At 36.9% G+C, this 13,231-nt stretch overlaps 1 protein-coding gene across 1 annotated transcript; it reads left to right on the forward strand.

Annotated features, from left to right (window-relative positions):
- The first annotated feature begins 1,043 nt into the window (after nt 1–1,043).
- On the forward strand, nt 1,044–9,815 carry CCDC122 (coiled-coil domain containing 122). The gene is made up of 4 exons (XM_009574094.1): nt 1,044–1,157; nt 3,500–3,898; nt 5,044–5,160; nt 9,660–9,815. The coding sequence occupies exons 1-4, from the start codon at nt 1,044–1,046 to the stop codon at nt 9,813–9,815; spliced, it is 786 nt and encodes a 261-aa protein (XP_009572389.1).
- The last annotated feature ends 3,416 nt before the right edge of the window (nt 9,816–13,231 follow it).

A 13,231-nucleotide genomic window follows, 5' to 3' on the forward strand; every position in this document is an offset into this window, starting at 1 on the left:
GGCCGTTGCAGCCCCCCGATCTGAGGGGATGTGACTGCGTGAGGGGGTGGCCGGCGCTGCTCGCCCTCCTCGCCCAGCCGCAGCGGGTTGGTAGCGAAAGGGAGTGGGCTCGTCGCCTGGCTCTGCTCTGTTGGCGTTTCAGCGCATTTGGAGGGTTCGGGACTGTGCGCGGCAGGGGCAGGCTTGCTTGGTGTTGAGGGGTGCGGAGTGCTGGAGCGGGATAAGAGGGGAGAAGTGAGCGGTGCCAGGACAAGCGTTGCAACAGCCCTAAACATAAAATGATAATGCGGTTTCCTAGTCAAGACTACCAACCTTCAGGCACAGTTTGTGCGTCACCTGCATGCCATTTAATATATTGGGCCTGCAGATGCACTTGTGCCAGACTCAACTGCATTTTCTTGAGAGTTCGATGTCATTTTATATAACAATACAGATTTTCTTCATAAACGTATTCTATCCAAAGTGATACAAAAATAGGGCTAAATATTTTTTAATCACTGTGGCGGGGATCTTTACAGTGATCCTAGTTTGTGACTTTCAATGTGTCAGCTTTCTCAACGTTGTTTCTCTTACATTAAGGATAGTTTAATAGTTGATATAGTAGGCAGTTGCAGTATGGTAACTGTAATAGCTGTTACAATAATGTAAATATTCAGGCTAAATATGAGACCATGCTTTCATGCATTTAAGATGCTCTTAAGACGCTTTTAAGAGCTATGACTATATTAACAAACTGAGGATCTGACCTGTGGAGAAGCCATTGCAATACCTTATTTTATAAAGTAGAAAGAACATTGCAATACTTCATTTTATAAAACTCTGCGTGAAAGGGTTCTAATTCTCGATCATTTGCTTTGAGCATCCACCCATCAGTAACCTGTTCTTGTTAATAAAAAATGAACCACATGAAATAATTGATCTGGGATCCCATAGGAAAGGCCTTAATATTGTTCTCTTTCATTAGCAGTTAGGAATTAAATAGAATGGTGATAAAACAATTCACTTCTTTTTTATTTCCTTACAGTTCTGCACTTTTGCCTAAAATGGCCAAGCAAAATTCTGCATCACTAAGTGAAGTTGTAAAACAAGTTGCAGAGCAGCAGCATTCACAAGCATCAGAGATAGAAAAAAGCAAAACAGTTCTTTTCCAGTTGCAGGTAATAAGCCTTGTCTGGAGTAGTTTAATTAATTTAATTTTTTCATTAGATGAGGAAGTATTCCTACATATAAGAGAAGCTGATGGTACTTCATTTTTTCAGGGTGTTTTCATTTAAGTGTAAGGCAGCTGTTCTGTTCCTGTGTGTGGCATTTAGGCTTAGCCAAAATTGTGTATGTGTATTGTTATTTGTAAGGCTGCAATATAGCTAAGATTTCATTAGAGCAGGTTATAGCAGAAGCTTTTATTTTTTGTGTGGAAAAAACCAAACCAAACCAAACCCCAAAAAACACTGAGATAGCAAACCCACAAAAACTCAATACAAAGCTAGAGCTCTCTGAATTTTTCACAGTGATTTCTTGAGAAATTAATGGAAAAAAAGGATTTAAAAAGCATCCTTTTTGGCAGATTTTCACTGTACTCTATCATTTTTTCTTAGCATCTTTTTCATACAAAATACTTTTTTCTGTGTGTTTGAAGTGGGTGTCCTAAGTAGTCATTACATACTGGTTTTATTTAGTAATATTTTGTAGAACACTGGATACATGTACTTTTTGTGAAGATCATGTAATCATTTCGGTTCTAATCACAGAAATTATTAAGCTTTCAATTATTACTTAACCTTTGAGATCAATTTTCTATTGAGAGGCTTACATTTAAGTCTGAGGAAAGACACAGTAGCATTCAGGCATTTTTGAGCATGGGAGAATGCAAACGGAAATAGTAGAGTTCCAGTTCTAACTTGTGAATCGCCCTACAAATGAGATAATTGAGGTTTAAAATTTTGTACAAAGATAACTTCTCTGAAGGAGCAGTGAAAACTTTTATTGCTTCGGAATTGTCTGGCCACACCTTGCAAGAAGCTTTCTCCCTAATTATATGCCATCCCATAATATAGTATGATGATGCTGCAACAATTAATTTGTGATCAAACAATTTAAAAAAGGGTATCTGTTTTCAAAAAAACCCACAGAACTTTAAAGCTCTAGGTAATTAAGTTAGCTTATTTATTTTCTTCCTCTTCCACACCTTTTCCTTTTTCTTTCAAAAAAGCCCAAACCCTAGGAAATTCCATACAAACATTAGCATTAGCAGAACAGCAAAGTTGAATAATTAGGAACTTAAAGTCAGAATGCAGAACTGCTTTTTCATCTTTACATCTATTCCCATGTGTGCATGTCACAGAAGACATGGAAAACAATAATTTCCTTTCCAAAATTGAAGATCTTTGCGATTAAGATCTTTTGCTTTCCTGTCCTCAGTAAATGGTGGCTGGCAGTGATGCAAATCCTGCTAAAACTGTAGCCCAAGATTTCCAAATTAGAAGTTACACAGAAACTTTTTGTTCTTAACAGTTAATAATTTCTTAATCTGTTCAAGACATTGAGTAAGAGATTTCATAGCACTTGTAATGCTTCCATTAGGGAAAAGATAATAGGTGACATAAATCACGATGCTAATTCTCTCACTTAATGCACTACTGTTGGCTGTTAACTTTGGGTGAGATTCATCGTAGCTAGCTTACATCACCTACAAGTCGGATGTTAAGCTTGTATTAGTCATCTAGGCTCCCTCGGTAGTCATCAGAGAGAGATAAACATTTCTGAGGCGGCAATTCAGCCCTCCCATCTTAGATTTACCTGTAGACGCGGCACTTAGGGACATCGTTTAGTGGTGGACTTGGCAGCATTAGGGTTACGGTTGGACTCTTAAAGGTCTTTTCCAACCTAAATGATTCTATGATTCTGTGATTTCTTACGATGGGTGGAAGTATTACTTCCTGGAGTTGTTCACTTCTCATCAGTGAAAAGGTGTACAGGCCTTTTTAGGACCAGATGCATATTTCTCAGGGGGTTAAAAATAGCTGGGATTAATCCTACTCTCAAATACTACTGTGATGAAGGTGGGATAAAAAAGTTCAATAGAACAGGCTAGTTAATCTCCATCACTCCAAACACCCATCTATGTGTTTGTGTGGGTTTGTAAGTGACTTTTGGCATCATTAGTTATTTTTAGTCTGATTAGGACTTAACCAGATTTCAGCTCTAAACAAACATCAGGATTGGGTTTGATCTGCCACGTCCTATGTATCTTGCAAATACAAGGAATTTAAGGTAATTTCAAGGATACTTTATTTCATATTTTAGACTCAGTCTAAGGGGAGAAGTCTAAGCTAGTATTCTTGCATTGTGCCTCTGAGGTGATGATTTTAGGAAATTTTGCATTCAAGCCACATTAAACAAGTGAAAAAGAAGACTGTTAAATAAATATAAATTAGAGTGTTTAACTAGATACCTAGTATCTCAAAAAATGTTCTTAAGTGAACACTGAAATATTTTACAGGCAATGTTTCAGGAACTAGAAAAAGAAATGGATTCTATTCTGTTAGAAACGAAGACAACAGAAAGGGAGATGTATCTGCAAGATGATGCCATAGAAGTGACAAAATATCAGTGTGAAAATCTGGAGGCCCAAGTCAGAGCCCTATATTCTGAAAATTTAAAGCTGAGGCATGATGCAGAAACAGTACAAGAAGAGTTTGAGATGACATTTGCAAGAAATAATGAGTATCGGGAAAAAATAAAGGCTCATAAACATCTCTTTTGGGAGATGGAAAGTAAAATGCCAGTTATGATTGAGCTTGCTAAAAAGAAAGCTGTTGTTAAAGAATTAAAGACAAAGAAAGAGGAGTTAATACGTGATCTTCAGAATCCAGAAGGATCTGTTATAAAACAAGTGCAGGTACTATATTTCTTCTTTGATTCTTTTCCTTTTGTGTGAAATAATTTTGGCATAGTTTAGCTAATATGATTATTTTGTCTAATGTTTACAGATTGTGAGGGACTGACTATGGGCAATATAGGTAATTTATAATGCTACATTAATTGAAGAAATTTTTACTTCAGTATGCAGTAAAAAAAATCATCAGCCATTGTTATCTGTACATTCTTGTAAAAATCAGGTTCGTTCTACTGTGATTGCATGAACTCAGCTATGAAAAAAATTACAGAGCTGTAAATTAAACTATATCATTGCCAGACTATTTGTGGGCTTCTTTGGGTTATTGGATAAACTTACATGGACACTTTTCAGAATTCTATGAAACATTGCCGTGTTGTTACATTTTTCATGGAAGAGCACAGTATTCTTTTAACTTTGCCGTCAGGTAACAAGCTAGAGTTGAGCTGTTTGCCAACAGGAGGTAGATTTGATGAGATGGTGATAGAAGGAAGGAGAGGGGAAAAATATATTTGTTTTGGTATTCTAGTCTAACACTGTTGTTTTTACGTAACCCTAATTGCAATACCTATTAAAAACTACCATGTAGGAATTTTTCACCACAAAACTTTACCAATATATGAACAAACACGAGTATGAAGTTGAAATGGGGTCACAGATTTCAACTCTGATGCAACTTGCATTATTGAAAATCTGGTGTTACTCTCTTCACATAAATTGACGAAAACTTAGTTGTACAAGCAAACCTTTAAATACTGATAAATAAAGACTCATTAACATTGTATTTCCCTATGAGAAAGAAAAATATATCTCAAATATTACATTAAATATTCTTTGATTTTGCAATAAATTTTAAACACAATTAAGACCACCAAAATGAGTTCAAATTCCTGTGTTGTTGTAGTTGTTTGCATATTTCAGATCAAGAGTGTATCTTCTTAACTATCTAAAGCCACGTTATAAATTATTTTAATTAATTTTAATTACAATTCCTAAATTATTATTAATTATTTTAATGTGAAATTGTTTATTATAGATCTTTATCTTGTCTCTATTAATGTTAAAATGTGACATTTTTAATAAGTTTAATAGATGTACTGTGCAACTTTTTAAGGAGGGGATTTCTGTGTCTTGACTTACATCTGCAGGAAGAAATTACACTTTTAAAAAGGGAAATCACAACACTGAAAGAGTTCATCAATAAAAAAACAAATTTGCTGGAAGAAGAGAAAAAAATGCATACTAAGCTTAGAAAAGAAATTGAGGTGAGTCATTTGAATAAAATATTATTACAGTTCTCCTGACAGAATGTAGGTAGTGCAAATGAAGTTTGAAGTACTTTATACACCATTGCTGGCCATACATTATTCAAATATATACAGTAACCACGCTATCTTAAATTCTTGATACTGATAGTCGTGCTTTCATTCAGAACTTAATTGCTATCATGAGAAAAATTGCAGTTAAGAACATTTTTTCTTAAGTCTTTTAAGAAGGAGTTCAGCTGTGAACTTTTGGAATGATGTCCCGAAAAGAAAGAAGTCACTGAATGGTAGTAAAGCAAAATGCACGTTTTTTTATTTCTGTAATACTTTTGAAATACTTTAAAATTCACTACTGACTTGATTATTCATGACTTATCAATGGGAGAATCAATTGCACCAAGAAAATGGACTTCCCATGAATCTCCCTAATTTGACCTGACATTAAATTAGGGATAACACAGCAGCTCCTAATTAGCTGCCAAGATAAAATTCTGATAAATAGTTAAAACCTTCTCTTTTTAAATAATTGAACTGTATTTTACATTTTGTTCCTTTCTAAAATACTTTGTATGTCTAGATGGTTTTAGTCTGGAAGTTTCACATCGTTTATCTTGTTAGTTCAAATAAATGCCACAAAATTTAATGAGCAAAGCTTGATAATATAAAGATTAACTGATCTAAGGTTAGCTCTATTGCCCACTGTAAAATCTAGGAGGAAAAAAAGAATCATTTTTCATGTGATAGGGAACAGCAGAGAATTTTTAAACTGAAAAGCAGCCACTTTAGAATAGGTCTATGCTATTCAGCATCTGAGAAAATTATTATTAAGGCAACATCCTCCTAAGAAAGTTCTCTAAACCCAAAGAGAAATTAGGCAGCCTAAAAATAATGTTCTATTCTGTTATTGAAATCAATTTAATTAAATAGTGAAGGTTAACCCGTTCTTCAGTTATTTGGGCTATACGATCTTTTTGTCTCAGAAGGAAGCAGGTTTAAAAATGGAATCTTTCAGGGTATTGTTTTCTATTAAGAGCTCTCTGGAAAACAATCTGATTTTTAATATAAAAACTGGCAAAGGACAGGCAGAGACATTAATACCCAGCTGTCCTCAGCACAACTCAGGAAAGAATACTCAAGCCAAGCATGGGAATAAAGTGAGGTACTAGACACATGGGTGAGGTTCCATTGCACTGCAGTAGTGGGATTCAGCTACAGACTGCCGACACCTAAATGTGATTGTTTTAATGCAGGGGACTACATGAGTCAGACAGGTTCCCGTTATAATCACTGAAGGTGTAGTCAGTGCAGTTGATGTATTCTAGAGATCAGTTCAGTTGGCCATATGTAGGTGTTTACAGTAGGGTGAGCTGCATAATCTGGTCTTTCTAGACTTTATAGGGTGCATTGACTAGGTTTCTGTTGATCAAAACAGGAATATAAACATGTCGGTCACACAATACCTCTAAAGCTAGGTGTCTTAATCTGCAGACTCACCGCACCTCAAGACTTCAGCGCTTGTCATAGGACTTTTACATATTGCATGGATTCTTAGCTTCTAGCATTGCATGGGCCAAAAGTAACTGGCCTCCTTATAATGTCATGAAGTACAACAAGGTCAAGTGCAAGCTCCTGCATCTGGGTTGGGGCAATCTCCAATATCAATACAGACTGGGTGATGAATTGATGGAGAGCAGCCCTGTAGAGAAGGACTTGGGGGTATTAGTAGATGAAAAATTGGACATGACCCGGCAATGTGCGCTTGCAGCCCAGAAAGCCCATCGTATCCTGGGCTGCATAAAAAGAAGAGTGGCCAGCAGGTCGGGGGAGGTGATTCTCCCTCTCTACTCCACTCTGGTGAGACCCCACCTGGACCACTGCGTCCAGCTCTGGCGTCCTCAGCTCAGGAAAGACATGGACCTGTTGGAGTGGGTCCAGAGGAGGGCCATGAAGATGGTCAAAGGGCTGGAGCACCTCACCTATGAAGAAAGGCTGAGAGAGTTGGGGTTGTTCAGCCTGGAGAAGAGAAGACACCGGGGAGACCTTATTGCGGCCTTTCAATATATAAAGGGGGCGAGAAAGAAAGACTTTTTACCAGGGCCTGTAGCAACAGGACAAGGGGCAACAGTTTTAAATGGTTGAAAGAGTATAGATCTAGATTGGACATAAAGAAGATTTTTTTTTACAATGAGGGTGGTGAGACACTTCAACAGCTTGCCTGGAGATGTTGTCATCATTGGAAGTGTTCAAGGTCAGGTTGGACAGGGTTTTGAGCAACCTGATCTAGTGACAGATGTCCCTGCCCATGGCAGGGAGTTGAGCTAGATGATCTTTGAAGGGCCCTTCCAACTCAAACCATTCTGTGATTCTGTGATTCATAAATTTGCAAAGAGTATGTGAGTTCCCAGGTTTCTGAGCCTCCAGATACAAGCAAGTCATGGCACCTGATTAATGAGTTTGCTGTTAGTACAGGACTCCTGGAGCCTTGATTCGGCAATGATTTTAAGCACTCATCTAAGTCTGCGCTTATACAGCCCTATACTTAAATGCCTACAGAATTCCTGTTGAAGCCTCATTCATGGCTAAGGTGGCACTCAAGCAGGGTAGACTGACTCTCACAGCCCTGGTGCTCCCACTTCGCCTCAGTATTATTTCTGGTTTCCCACAAAGACTTCCCCACCTAAGCACATCGTGCAGGAATGTAACTCGGAATGCCTTTCTAAAGCAGCTGAATTTTGGAAGGTTAAAAATTATTGATGAATGTCTTTCTACAAGGAAATTTGTGCCTAAGCTTCCTTTTTTCCAAAGGAAGTCGGTGATCTGACATTGCTAATTAATAAACCCTACAATTAATTCATAACTGGGATGCTTCTCATCAGGCAGGGTACTGATGGACTTTTAAGGCAGTTTGTAGACCTTGTTCCACTGCCTTTCCTGAGCACCAACCCCACTACCCATCTCTTGAAGAGCAGGGCCTGTTCCCTGCCTTAGACAGGGATGTCAAGAATAAATCAGGGTGGTTACCTCTGTAGAGACAAGGCTTCAGTCATAAAGACTAACTCAAAACATCCACAAATAATAGAAAATAGGTTGTTACGTAAAAATAATGAGAAAAAGAAAGCTCAAAAGACTGTCTATTCCCCTGCTGCCCTTTCCCCCACATCAGCATGTGGCTATATTATTCTCGGCAGATGCTTATCTATCCTGTCCTTGAAGGACCCCAGTGATGGAGATTCCATGAGTGCCCAGACAATTTTTTCTAATGGTTAACTTATATGTTCACAAGGCCCGGTAAAAGGAGCAATGTTCTCCCTCCCCTCTGTCCAGTAAGCATATTAGTGCTCCCTGCCTCAGCAGATGTGCCAGACAGTTCACAGTAATGACGCTAGAGACACATTTCTAAAAAAAGCAGATGATACTGATCATAGATGTTTCAGTGTCGTACAACACAGTCCTAGTAATGTTCAGATCCTGCAAGCAGTCATTCAGATGAGTGAATCTGACAACATCCCTCGAAAAGTTTTGAAGGATTATAGTGGAGAGCCAGGCAACATGAAGAAAGACAACCCATCACGGTAAAAGAAGGCAGTGTAATTTATAAAACATTAGTGAGGGAAGGAGTTAGTTATATGTGAAATTTAGGCAGCAAGACTCACAGGAAATCACTGGCAATGCTGTAGTTCTGATGCAGGTGTACACCATCACATGTATGCTAAATACAGTGTAATAATGTTTCAATAAGCTGACACTTGAATAATTATACACTACCACTCATATGCCATTCAAACTAGAGTAAGTAAGCCCAAATTTTCACTAAGTGAATGCCCATTATTTCCATTTTTATTATAATGAATGTTTCATGCTTTTACACTTCAGAATGCAAATCTTCAGAGGGTTGTCTGCAGCAGCTATTCTTCACATAAGGCAGCAATGAGGGCAAAACTGATACAGTACTGCATTGCCACAGTATTGCCTTTCTAAGAAAAACATACCTTTTTAAGTGCGGTGCAACAGTGAAGATGCTACTACAGCCATTTAGGTTACCTCATTTGTATTCTAATTTATACCCAAACGCACTTGTCAAAGAATGAAAATTTCTTCCTTTCTCACCTCTCACTCTGGAGCCTGAAATCTTCCATGTACAGAGTGTTGCCACAGCTGTGAGATGCTGACTCTTTGGGTGGGATTTACATTGTTAAATTTTAGACATCTACAGAGCAGATACCCACGCTGAACTCCTCACTTAAGCTCCTAGTGGGACAGAGCTTTTCCTTCCCTTAGTGGGAAAGAGAGGCATGATTCATATTGTCCTAAAGCAGATATCTGAAATAAGTCAGATGAATTGCTTCCTAGATGTCTGTGTCTCTTCGGTAGCTATAAAGTGAACATGGAATGACTTGGTCAAATGTCAGAATCTACACTTATTAGGTGAGCTGAACCCACATCTGTAAATAGTTTTACTTGGAAGAAATTTTGAAGTGAATTTTATTCTATTTTATTAGGTACAGAATAAAAGATATGATGCTATTCTAAAACGTTTGCATTGCCAACTGAACAAACTCCATTCAAATAAAAGACAATGGCACTGGAACATTCAGCAGTTGGAGAAGAAGGCAGCAGAACTCAGAAAGTGTCTTGGAGTAGTGGAGTTACAATAGCATATAAAACAAATCTAACAAAGCTACAATGTGGGTAATCTTTTCCAGTCAGAGGACTTTTTTTTCTGGAAATAAATAGTAAATAGCCCTAGGCCAGAGCTCAGTGATTTCTTTCTTTTTAAAGTTTTTCTCCCTTTCATTTTGCGGCCTGAACTAGGCTGTGCTCCATCTGTAATGCTTTGGAATAACTTTACTTTTTTTTTACTGTAGCCAGAGGCTGTTCAGGAAGAAAGTTATTAACATTTCCAGGTGTTTTCAAAATATGTGCCAATTTTATCTAAAAAGTCATTTGAAGTCAATCAAATAAGATTTGAGGAGTTCCTTTTTATTTGATTAGATCTCTGAAGATTGAGATCTACATTGTTTTTCCTACAGAGAAATTAGTACCGGTGTATATTTGCATTCTTGAGATACCAAAATTCCAGATCTTTTATCCGCCTTTTATCTCTTATTATTGCAACCTACTAAAGAACTCTGAAAGCTCCAATGGCCTGTATTTTGGTGTGTGTGAAATTCATATAGATGACGTTACAGCCTGTTTGCCTTATATCTGCCAGGATGTCCTAGCATGGGGGACAAGGAGGACATAGGCTGTGCAGCTATAAAAGGCTTAGGAACAAGTACTCTCAGTACTGGGCTTCAAATTATCTTACTTCGACTGGTCTAATATATGTTAGCAAATGAGTAGGTAAAGAGAGTACTACATCTGGACAGCTTTTAAAATGGAACAATTCATCCTCTAGAAATAGGAATGCATTACAGATGATTGATTATAGAGGAACTTACTGTGTAGAGGATCTTAACTAACTAGTACTAGCCATCTAACATCTAAGTGCTTAATGTTCGGTAAGATGATTCTTAACATAAATGACAACTTATTAAAAATTCTTGTTAAATAGTAGTGAACAGACATTTTTCTTTGCCTTCTTTTTATTATGTGCTTGGCATTTGAGGAATTTACAGTACTTTCTCTATTCTTACACTTAAGGTAATAGTTCTGACCTTATCTGTTCTATGGAGTAGCTTTTTATTTGAGGTGTTGTCTTGAATAATTTAGATTTATCTTTACTCCTCAATAGAAAATGAAGATTTAAGCAAATTGAGTATTTACTGTGGAAAATGTTAAACTGCCGATATATTGTTAGGTTAGGAAAGCAAAGTTGAAAATGCAACACTATTATTACTTGTGTTAGAACATTCATATATTCATGTATATTTACGTTTCCCTTAATATGTTATTTCACTTAATATAAAGTTATTTTAAACAATATTCTGACTCATGAAGGCTCTCTCTCAACATTGTTAGACTCTCAAGTTTGTTTGGCTTGGTCATTTTCCTTTGCAATATTATCAACCAGGCTACTTTCATTAAAACAATAATGTAGAAATGGAAACCTGAATATCCTATGCTATAGTAACAGTAATGTGATACAAACAATTTCCTGGGTTAAAACTTTTCTAACCTAATTTATTTTAAAAGGAGACAAAGAAAGACATCTTAAAACTAACCCCTAATCTTAACTACCTTTCTGATCTGAAGTGACTCACACGTTCATTGCTCACAAGTTCAGAAAGCACCAATAGAACATCGAGTCTTATCAAGTATATAGTACATTACTGTAACATTACAACTGTTTATCCCTACACACAGCGAAACAGCTTGCATTTGATGCATGTGTATCTTCTAGAAAGGGATCCAGACTTGAAAAATTGGAGAATTTACTGTGTTATTGGTAGTTTCAGTGATTAACTGCTCTTCTTTTGTTTTGCATAATTTCCAATTTCAATTTATTCAGCCATCCGGTGAAATGAGTGTACTTTATGTCAAGTAGTTTCTCTCCATAAAAATACTTATGCACTGTCTTCTTGCTGAATTAAATAGATCAAGCCTTCCAAAGTTACTGACTGTCAGATCTGACCGAGAGCTTCAGCTCAATGTATCCCCCCAAAAGTGGTGAAACATCCAAAATTCTCAGGGTATTAAGACTGTGTGCCCTTAAATGTGCCTTTTACCACTGATATTGTCTTGTTTTTGTATTTAGTTTCTAATTATTCCTGAACCAGAACAATTAATGCATCAAGATGTGTTTTGTATCAGCTACACAAATTACTTCAACCAAATTTACTTTGACACTTATTACCATGGTTATAATATCATAGTTTAACCTTGCACTTTATTACCAGTTGAAAACATTTCTAGCAAACAATCCAAACCTGCTCATGTAACAAAAATACCACACCTTCATTTTTCTTTTTTCACCAATTAAGATGTTCATTATTACTTCTCTGGGTATTAGGGCAGTTTCTACATATCAACACACATACAGCATGATTCACTCATATCAAGTAAATACCTTGGACCTACATTTTCCTTGTTCCTTTTCATAAATCTCAGTAAGTTTCAGTATCTCACATTACTTTTATGGTTCTTTTGTACATTTTTTTAAGTTGTTTAATATATTTTAATAAAGGTGAGTACAAGAGCTGTATGTAATACTCCCGTTGGTGCTATATGCAGAGGATATGTTCCCTTCTCCTACACAGAAGCCTTCCTATCATCCAAGGCCTAAGCTGTCTAATACTCCTTTTTGCCCTGTGCTTTGCAAGAGAGCTCATGTTCTTGCCTACATGGGGCCCTTGACCCCTTCAAGAGATCTCAGCTATCAATCAAAGGTGTGTTCCTCCTTTTTCCTCAGTGTAAAACTTGCTTTTTCAATATACATATTTAAACGGACTAAGCTTATCTCAATTGTGTCTCAAATACTCTTGTAAATACAGAGGATTCCCCTAATCTGGTAATAGCTGAATTCCATATCAAAAAGAGCCCTGGCCATTTGTGATTCCCTCCAATTCACGTTCTGGTTTTCCCAAGAAGAAACTCAGCTGTGCAGGCCAGAAAGGAGCTGCTGCATGGTTTAGCTGTATCCCCATATGAATGGTGGGAGCTTTGGAAATTAAAGTACACCTCAGCTTCTCAGCTTTCCTGCCACAAATGTAGCTATAGTTCAAGTACTTAATGTGTGTCTATGCTATCTATAACCATTCTGCTCTCATTTAATTAAGAAATTATGCTAGAACTAAGTTTATCTTTAATTCCATATCAAATTAAAATACTAGTCTTGGTCATAATACCAATACCTGTGGAATTCTACTATGAATACCCCCTTCATATGTTGGCATTTCTTTAACAATTATCTGTGGAAATGTGTTAGCTAGTCCTTAATCCATTTTACTTATGCTTTACTGACTATATAGAGTATGAACTCTTTCATACAAATGTTGTTTAGTACAAAGTCCACCATGTTGCAAAAAGTCTGTTCCATCTCTGAAATAATTTGTTATTAGATATGGACTCTGACTGTTATTGTCATCCCGCATCACTGTCCTAGTTAAATCATAGAATCATAGAATCATTA

This window comes from Fulmarus glacialis, unplaced genomic scaffold, assembly GCF_000690835.1.
Source record: "Fulmarus glacialis isolate BGI_N327 unplaced genomic scaffold, ASM69083v1 scaffold47953, whole genome shotgun sequence".
NCBI classification, from domain to species: Eukaryota; Metazoa; Chordata; class Aves; order Procellariiformes; family Procellariidae; genus Fulmarus; species Fulmarus glacialis.